Source organism: Sinocyclocheilus anshuiensis, unplaced genomic scaffold, assembly GCF_001515605.1.
Source record: "Sinocyclocheilus anshuiensis isolate Anshui unplaced genomic scaffold, SAMN03320099.WGS_v1.1 scaffold297, whole genome shotgun sequence".
Lineage (NCBI taxonomy): Eukaryota > Metazoa > Chordata > Actinopteri > Cypriniformes > Cyprinidae > Sinocyclocheilus > Sinocyclocheilus anshuiensis.
Window position 1 is genome coordinate 814,873 of NW_015536479.1, and position 10,022 is coordinate 824,894.

Sequence of the window (10,022 nt, forward strand, 5' to 3'; positions counted from 1 at the left end):
TAATTATGTCCCCACTGGATGCAACAAATGCCTCGTTTATAATGGGTTTTAATGTTTTTGTCTCGTCGCTCCAGCCGGATCACGGCATCACAATATGTTAAGGGGCGTAACATTTCCGTCACACGCTTGAGGTATTCGGCCAATCATAACGCACTGGCTAGCTGGCCAATCAGAGCACACCTCGCTTTTCAGACCGATGAGCTTTGTAAAAATCGACACGTTTCAGAAAGGCGGGGCATAGAGGAGAAACAATAATGTACAGTATGTGGAAAATAATGTGTTTTTTGGACCTTAAACCGCATAAACACATTTCATTACACCAAATACACAAAATAATGTTCTTTTTAGCAACATCATATGACCCCTTTAAAGTATATTTTAGTTTGTCATAAATACTTGTCGGTATATTCGACATATATTTCAATATAAGTAATTATGAAATTACATATAAAGATGTGCATAAGTCCTATTTAAGTGGCTCAAAAAAGCTTATGTTCAACTAATTCAGTACAACTTTAAACTATAATACATTTCATTTAATTGCAAATTACTTCTATTCTAGTCTATTTCTGTAATAAGTACTCATTTTAAAAATATGCTAAAAAGTACTTGTTTTTTAGAGGGGCAAACAATGACTATATTGTACATTCACACAGCTAGCATTAATCTACTGTTCGCTGCATCTCAGATTTCCCAGCAAAACTCTTGAACCACAGTCTAGAGAGAATCTTTTATATTGCAGCCAGCTGTTGTCCACTTGACGCAGAGCCTTCATTGAAGACTGGGGTGCGTCTCTATGTAATCACAACATTCATAGCCACCCCTAGTAAATATCCTGATCCCTGATGGGTCATTTAGACCTTCATCATTACTTCAGAACTGCACATAAAATTCAGCAGGAAACACTTCTTGCGAGAAATGATCAGCCTCCCCCGGTGTCATTTATAAAGCTTATGAGGTACAGTATTGATCTTGGCAGCGGATGCTCTTTGTGTTGGAAGTAGGATCTGTAAAAGCTTTCTTTAGTCCAGCGTTACAGCCGTGAGAGCAAAACATGGGAAACTTCATGTTCTGCAACTGTCAAGATGATTATAATAAAGAGCTCAAATTAAATATGGGTAAGCTGAAACCTCTTGGTCCAGTTTCAGAAGTCTGAAGAAACTTCATTTTGTAGACTTGTTCCAGTATTAATAACAGACAGCGCCAAATTCTATGTGTAATTTTATTCTTATAATTGATTTAAAAATGCAAAACTGACCAATATTGGCATGGAATGCCTAGTTTGTGTCCACAGTTTTTAAAGCCATCTCCTTTCAGTCAAAAGCTAGATTTATTTAATGTGTGGGAAATCAGAAACACAAGAATGCAGGCTGAGATCATTATTCTGGCGTTTCTCATCCAGTCCATCTCTCGACAGAGACAGGGATGGCTGGGAAGCCATTCCGAGCCACATACATCTGGACGAACATCATCAACAACCTTCAGATGCAGGTGGAGGTGAAGAGGAGACGCCACAATCTGAAAATCTACCATGACTGCTTTCTGGGCTCCGAGGCTGCCGACGTGGTTCTGGCTCACATCATTCAGAGCAAGTTCTGCGGAGACGCCGAGGTGCCTCGTTCCAAAGCGGTCCGCCTCTGCCAGGCCCTCATGGAGGCCAGAGTCTTTGAGGCGGTGGACACTAAGGTGTTTGGGAAAGAAAAGAGGCAAGCCAAGTTTGAGGACAGCAGCTGTAGTCTTTACAGGTTTCTAAACAGGCCGACCCCAAGCGCATCAAGCATACAGAGGAACACGAACTGTCCGCCCTACGAAAGGTAGGTCAAATCGCCTTTGTTCAGTGAATAATCAGAAAATATAAAGAACTTGTAGAGGTTGTAGACCTTCTTCCTAATGCTTTCTCTAAAAGACTGTGGCCTGAAAGGAATCAATGTTATTTCAGACCTGTAGGACCTTATTTCATCTGTGAAACATAAAAGGAGAAATTTTGAAGACTGTGCTGGCTGCTCTTTTCCATGCAATTACAATGAATGGGGAATGAGGCTTTCAAGCTTCTAAAAGGATCATAAAAGTGGTCCATATTAGTGCTGGGCGGTATACAGGTTCATACCGAATACCGGTGTTTATTTTTGTTATGATATGAATTTTTAAAATACTGCAATATGTCGCTTATACAACGTTCGGAACGCGACACTGTTTGAAAGGGGTGTTGCACTGTGGCGAGGGAACAGCTGTATGTGTTACTAAGCGTGAAAGTTCCAAAACTGAAGCTGTAGAACTAATAGAACATCATGACACAGAAGAACTCACATATAATATCCACATTGACCGCCACAATTATCCACCGCCCCCTGCCATCATCTCCCGCGTCTCACACACACACGAGCGCAACTTTAGCACTAAATTTAGCAACTTTCAGACCCTTTTAGCGGCTTTTTTCCATAGAATATTCATACTGACAAACCTAGCGACTTTTTTGGATAAACCTTAGCTATGGTTCAGTTGGAAGATTTCACCAGTGCTGTCCCGCAAGCGCGAGGTCTGACTTTCCCGGAGAAATGTCAGCTCTCTCGGCGTCTGTTCTGTGCAGTGAGCGGCAGAGAAGCAGCACATTAGTTAACACCCAGTCATGCATGAAAAAAAAGGAATACCGTCATGTACCGTGAAACCGGTATAATTTGGTAAAATACCGTGATATAAATTTTTGGTCATACCACCCAGCACTAGTTCATATACAATTCCAAGTTATTTTTAAAATGTAAATCATTTGTGTGAGTCGTTATTCATTAATAATCTTCCTAACCAAATCAGATCAGTCTGGTTTGTGAAGGAATCATTCATGAACGTGATAATTTGAATTCATGATGACTGAAAATATTTGACTTAAAATGATTGCGCATCACTACTTCTCTCATGAACTCTTATGTATAAAGTCAAAAGTTTCAGTGAATAACTTGAAGTTACAAGAAAGTAACTTGACTGATTGATTTACGTGATTATTGACATCTGAACACTTGGATTATATCGCACAAATCATATAGACTAATTTTATGATGCTTTTATGGTGATTTTGCATCCTTTTTGAAGCTTGAAAACATCAGTTCCTATTCACTGTCATTTAAGTGGATTTAAAAATATTTTGGATTAAAAAAAATGTTCCTGTCACACCGAATTATAACAGAATGTTCATTTTTGGGAGAACACATTTGTGGCAGATAACAAAATGTGTGGAAAACATGCAGAAAAGTGCATTGTGTTTCCATTTACAGTAGGTCACCTACTAAGATACAAGCGCTGGTAAAACCTCGCAAAACTAGTTAATCGTTTACTTGTTTTTAGTTGCATAGAGATCTTACAGAATGCTTGAAATTTTCTCGGAATTGTTTTTCCTTTGAGATTTTATACTATGAAATACCTCAGGTTGCTATTAAAAGCCAATTCTCTTTAAATGCACATGAAATGTCAACATCACAGTGAAATCATGGACTAAAAATCCTTATTTGGTGATTCCTACAAGAATGCATGAAACTTGTTCAGCTTGATCCTTCATAGATTGGAAACTGTTTCAGACATATGACATCCTCATTACTATTGTCTGAATATTTTCTTCAGGAAAGAAGATTCTGTGTATTCAAACAACTCACCTGTCAAAACGGATAAGTCTCTGGAGGATGTTTTGGGAAATCTGAACATGAACACAACCATCACACCACAGATGATGAATCTGGGGTTATCACAGGAATGTATGTTTTCTTTGGAAATATATGCCTGCTTTGTATAATGTCATGAAATGCTATTTGAAATATGATGTTTTTTGACTGTTTGACAAATTTGCCATAAAATCTGTCATAAAAGTATTAAAGCTGACGTGTGTCGTGACTGTGTCTGTGTCAGTGATGGATGAAATATGGCGGCAGCAGACTGTACTAAGACTCTTACAGCTGATTGAGCTGCCGCTTCTGGAGAGCCTGTTGGAGGGCCAAGAGAGCCCTCGCCCGCCCCTCCACAGCATGGACAGCGACCCAGACCTCCTCTACACCAGCAGCTACCTGGACCGTGAGATCCTCAAGGCCTTCAGCGAGGCTCAGTATGCTGATTATTTCCATATCATGCTCTATCTCTGTTTGTTTAACTCTCCTTTTTATTCTGGGGTGTTTTAGAGTTGCAGTGACAAAGCTAGAGTTTTACATTTAAGTTGTGCTCGCCACACCCCAATGCAAAAGTGCTGAGTTAAAAAATATCCTTCTCCAAAAATGTTGTATTAATCTCAGACTTACATTGACTCAAAGAGAAATATAAAGTATACAAGTCTATGTAATAGTCACACTATGTAACTTATAGCCCCCTAGCGGTTAAAAAATAAAACCACGCGGAAGAGTATTGTTTTGGTTGTGCACTGGCAAACAGATGTTTGCCTTTTTAATGATTCATGATAATCTTTTTCTCATTCGTTGTGGCAACTCGGCACTCTAACCACAGCTGGGGCCTGTTTCATAAAACAAGTTTACCAAATAAGCCAGGTTTATTTCAGTTAGTCTGACTTATTGTCAGCTGATTTGGTTCAAAATAAGTCAGACTGATTGAAATAAGCCTGGCTTATATGGTAAACGTGTTTTATGAAACAGGCCTCTGGAGCTTCTTTGACGTGACATGCACGGGCGAATGACGTATGTATACAACTTCCCACGAAATCCGTCCCGACAGCGCTAAAATGTAAATCATTATAATAGATTTATTAAAGTGTTTGGGTAAAGACATGGTTTGGAAGATGGATTTTTTTTTTGCACTCTTTCAATAACATTTTGACATTTTTTTTAATGAAAAAAAATTTCAATGCACAGTAATCTGCACTACATGTGTTCAGTCAGGCAAGTGTCTTCTGGTCATTATGTAATAGTTCTGTTTGAACCCAAACCGTGGGGCATGTTGTTTTCTCCCACTCATATTCAAGAAACTCCCTTTTTTCCACACACATTCTGATGAAGGAAATCTCTTAGTGAACTTACATCTCATTTATTTATTCTGTCCTTGCCTTTTAAGTGTATTTTTAGATGGCTGTGCTTTTCATTGATTCTGTGTTATCTTTGCATCATATTCTTTCCTTTTTCATCTCATTAACAGAGCAGATAACTGGTTGTCAGCGGCTGTGGACTGTCTGGAGTTTCTTCCTGATCACTTGGTGGTGGAGGTGAGCCGAGGACTGGCCAAGTGTGCGGAGGAGACGTCCCAATATAAGCAGCTCCTCTACGGAGTCCTTGTTCAGCACTACGGCCAGTCGGACTACCCACCGCTGCTCAGCAACCACGTCTTTGACATCCACTCAGGCGTCTCCGAGCTGCTTGGTGAGAGATCAGTCCACTATATGTTAGCTTGACCTGACTTTTATATGAAATGAAACTTGGCTTATTAGTGGCCCCTGTGAAGATGAAGTATATTTTAGCATACTTGTTATTACATAATAATTTACATTAAAAGAATATACTTGCATGAACTGAATGTAATGTTTTTGGACACTTAGTTGCAACAACAAAATGCAACTAATTTATATTAAATGCAATTAGCAGTTAGTAGAACTTAAGAGTGCTTTTGAACCAAGTCAGACTTCATCTAATAATTCCCTCAAAAATAAAAATGTGCTGAAAATGTACTCATCCTCAGACCATACAAGATGTAGATGAATTTGGAGAAATTTATCATTGCATCACTTGCTCACAAATGGATCCTCTGCAGTGAATGGGTGCCGTCAGATTGAGAGTCCAAACAACTGATAAAAACGTTACAATAATCCACAAGTAATCCACACCACTCCAGTCCACCAGTTAACATCTTCTAAAGTGAAAAGCTGCCTGTTTATAAGAAACAAATCCATCAAGGTGTTATAACTTTAAATCATTGCTTTTGGCAAAAATATGAGTCCTTTATTCATAATATTGCTTTCTCCAATTAAAAAAGTCGCTTATGGAACAGCAGCGATACAGCGTTTCCTTTATTACTGCTGTAAACATTAATATGCATTATATGGAGGTAAGAATACCATCAAAACTTTTCTGAAGACAGTCAGTTCATATAACCCCTCACCCCCAATTCAGGATTTTCTTCCAATATTTCGTGTGTCATAAACAGTGTTTGCTCTGCCTGCTACAGTATTTTCTCCTCTTAGTGTTCGTCTTCAGTGTCGTTTGCAGTTTGTTTATTTGCCCCGTTAAAGGGATAGTTCACCCAAAAATGAAAATTTGATGTTTATCTGCTTACCCCCAGGGCATCCAAGAAACAAACATGCTACATATAGTACGAGACGTTTTTGATGCTAATTAGATTGAATCATTTCAAAATTTAGAGCAAAAACAGAACAGTCCGACCTTAGCTTTGTGAAATTATACTGCATAAAATCTGCACAAAATAAAAACAGCAGACGGGCTGAGTGAGAACGTAAATTCACTCACTGACAGCAGGTGGCGCTTATGGAACAGCAGTGATACAGCGTTTCCTTTATTACTGCTGTAAACATTAATATGCATTATATGGAGGTAAGAATACCAAAAGTCACCTACATCTTGGATGCCATTTTTGGGTGAACTATCCCGTTAAGGAATTAGTTGTGTGTTATTAATGGTACTATAACCATTAGTCAGAAGTGTATGCAGTTAACAAGTATCTCCTCTCAATTCACGACACTGTCTACGTTGCTTAGCCAGTTGTATGTCAGTTTTTTTAGAAATCATACCGTGTGCGTAATTCAAACCGGTTTACCAATATCACCCAGCGTTATTAACAACCATACATAACATCCTAGCAATGTACTACAGCCAGTGTTAGGAAGGTTACTTTGGAAATGTAATAGGTTATAGATTACAAGTTACACATTTTTTGCAGTAACTGTAACAGATTACAGTTACATTTTTGTAATTAAATTACCATTACATGTAACTAGCTACTCCCCAACACTGACTATACAGGCCACTGGAATGTTGTTTAAAATTGGTCACAAATCACTTTATTATATTCTTCTGCGTGTGTGCAGTGAATGGGAAGCGGGAGCAGGCGCTGGAGTCTCTGCAGCTCTGTCTGAAGCTGCAGGATTCACGCAGTAGAGAGGAGCTCCGCAGGTTACTGCGCTTTATGGCCCTCGCCGCCGGCCCTCAGGAGATCAAACTACACAAAGAGGTACGAATAATCTGACATCTAGTGGAGACTGAGAAATACTGTTTGAGTGTGTGTTTTTATGCTCATGCAAGTCTTTGTGACCCTGGAGCACAAAAGCAGTCTTAAGTCGCTGGGGTATATTTGTAGCAATAGCCAAAAATACATTGTATGGGTCAAAATTATAGATTTTTCTTTTATGCCAAAAATCATTAGGATATTAAGTAAAGATCATGTTCCATGAAGATATTTTGTAAATTTCCTACCGTAAATATATCAAAACTTAATTTTTGATTAGTAATATGCATTGCTAAGAACTTCATCTGTATAACTTTTTTTGCACCCTAAGATTCTATTTTAAAATAGTTGTATCTCGGCCAAATATTGTCCAATCCTAACAAACCATACATCAATGGAAAGCTTATTTATTCAGCTTTCAGATGTTGTATAAATCTCAATTTGGAAAAATTGACACTTAAGACTGGTTTTGTGGTCCAGGGTCACATTTGTAAAACCAGTAATGGATGAAATGAAGTGCTGGTGTATTTTTAAATGACATAGTGTTTGGAGATCATTTGAAAAATGAAAAATCATTTAAAAAATATGGAAAAATCGATACAGTGTCTGCACTGAAACTGATGCAGATCATCCAGTATGTTTGCTGCAAAATCAGACCAGTGCACAGTACGACAGTGTTTCTATCACACAAAAGTGTCATTGTTAAAAGCAGAAGCTAAAGTGAGCTTTGCAGTTGCCATGCTTGTAAAACGACACTGAATTAAACAACAGCTTCTTTTCTGCTTTTGCCTGAAAATCATTTATTACACCTACAGAAATGCCATTCCTACATCCCTACAGAAACTTGACAAGCTGTTTGTTTGTTTGTTTTGTTCTGTAGATAGAGAACAGAATGGCAGTGAAGAGGGCGTTCTCCAATGCTATTGTGTATGGGACTAAACTAGCCAAGGGGAAGGTTGATCTTCTGGTTCTTTTCATGATGGACAACCACCACGACCTCTTCAAGGTGAGCCAGCAGTTCAGACTGGCCTCTAAAAACACTGTTAATGACATACAGTTAGACATATATGACTGTGCAAAGGTTTGGGGTCTGTAAGAAATGCCGTTCTATTGAACTTTAAATTCATCAAAGAATCCTGAAAAAAAAAGTATAATGGATTCCACAAACATTAAGCAGCAAAAACCGTTTTCAGTGTTGGTAGTAATAAGCAAATCAGCATAATAGAATGATTTCTAAAGGATCATGTGACACTGAAGACTGGAGTCTTGATGCTGAAAATTCAGCTTTGCATCACAGGAATAAATTACATTTGAAAATGTATTCAAATAGAAAACAGGTATTTTAAACTAATAATATTTCAAAATATTACTGTTTTTACTGTAGTTTTGATCAAATAAATGCAGCCTTGGTGAGCAGAAGAGATGGCCCAAAGTTTCGAATGATTGCTTATATCAGCATATATAACAATTTAATAGTCCTTGTGTTTTAAAATGAGACATTCATTTGCCTTGTGAATAATTCAGGTCATGGTTCTCTCATAAAATTGTGTTTGTGTGCCTGAAGTGAACTGACAGCATTTGTAATAATGTGTTTTTGCTCTAGATTCCCGTCACATTGCACAAACTTGTAAGTGATAAACTGGCCAGTATCATCAAAGGAACAGATCCTGACCTCATCACAGGTAAATCTACAAATATATGTAAAATACATGAGAAAAGTCTTTCATGCTGGTTACTTTTTTTTTTTGCTTAACTTGTTTATTCAACATTTACAGTAATAACAGGATGAAAATACAGGAGAATAGAAAAAATATTGTTCCCACTCCACCTCAACCTAAAATAAATAAATAACAATAAAATAAAATAATTAAAATAAAATGAAATTAAACAAGCTAAATTTAAAATAATTTTTTTTTTAAAGTACTCGATATATAACTATACTGTAATACAGAGTATGTCAAGCATGTAAAGAATACATGCTGAATCATTCAAGTTTAGAAATAAAAGAATTTAGCCATATATCAAGTGTACGCACATAATTTGACAAACAAATCCTTACAAAAAATAAAGTATCATGCTGGTTACTTTTATGAAACATCCTGAATTACCAAGTAATCAAGGTAATAAAACTGATTGATTAAATCAAAAACCTTGGCAACACTTATTACTTAACATTAACAAACAATGAGCAATATATTTGTTACTGTATTATTTATTTATTTTTTTGTATCTTTGTTAACTTTAGTTAATAAAAAAAGAGCTGTTTATTGTTAATGTTAGGTCCGGTCCATTACATAATACTAACAAGATACAACTTTTGATTTGAATAATGTATTAGTAAATGTTGAAACTGACATTAACTTAGATTAATAGATGCTTTCGAAGTATCTATCATTGTTAGTTCATGTTAACATTATTGTAAAGCATCACCGCAGTCTTATCATAGTAGATGTTTGTGAGCCTTATTTGTAAATAAAACACGGCTTATAATGTATGATCCTTGATTTTCTAAGAAAATACATTTCAAATCTCCACTCTCTTAGGAACAACGTACTGTCGCCGTCTGACTGGAAAAGATTACCTGGAAACAGTTCAGAAAACTACCAGAGAGGAGCTGTGGACGTTACTGAAAACTATTCACGAGAACTCGAAGCTCTCTCTGAAAGAGAAGCGCCGTCTGCTCGGACAGTTCTACAAAGGACATCCTGAAATATTCGTGCAATATTTTGGCAACAGAATATCCAGTGTTTATATTTAAAGATCTTCAGTTAATTTTATATTATATATGTATGATATGTAAAAAAGTATTGTAAATATGTATATATTTATACCACTGTTATGTCTGTATTGATGGAGAATGAGATTTG

The 10,022-nt window shown here is 37.0% G+C and overlaps 1 protein-coding gene across 2 annotated transcripts in view; it reads left to right on the plus strand.

Annotated features, from left to right (window-relative positions):
- The window catches only part of depdc7a (DEP domain containing 7, paralog a), a 12,488-nt gene extending 2,466 nt beyond the window's left edge, over nucleotides 1-10,022 (plus strand). For both annotated transcript variants that reach the window (XM_016466921.1, XM_016466854.1), the window contains exons 2-9: nucleotides 1,418-1,814; nucleotides 3,610-3,740; nucleotides 3,892-4,084; nucleotides 5,119-5,339; nucleotides 7,019-7,161; nucleotides 8,036-8,161; nucleotides 8,759-8,837; nucleotides 9,699-10,022. In XM_016466921.1, coding sequence (XP_016322407.1) covers nucleotides 1,426-1,814; nucleotides 3,610-3,740; nucleotides 3,892-4,084; nucleotides 5,119-5,339; nucleotides 7,019-7,161; nucleotides 8,036-8,161; nucleotides 8,759-8,837; nucleotides 9,699-9,913 — 1,497 coding nt within the window. In that variant the 5' untranslated portion in view covers nucleotides 1,418-1,425 and the 3' untranslated portion in view covers nucleotides 9,914-10,022. The remainder of the gene's footprint in view (nucleotides 1-1,417; nucleotides 1,815-3,609; nucleotides 3,741-3,891; nucleotides 4,085-5,118; nucleotides 5,340-7,018; nucleotides 7,162-8,035; nucleotides 8,162-8,758; nucleotides 8,838-9,698) is intronic.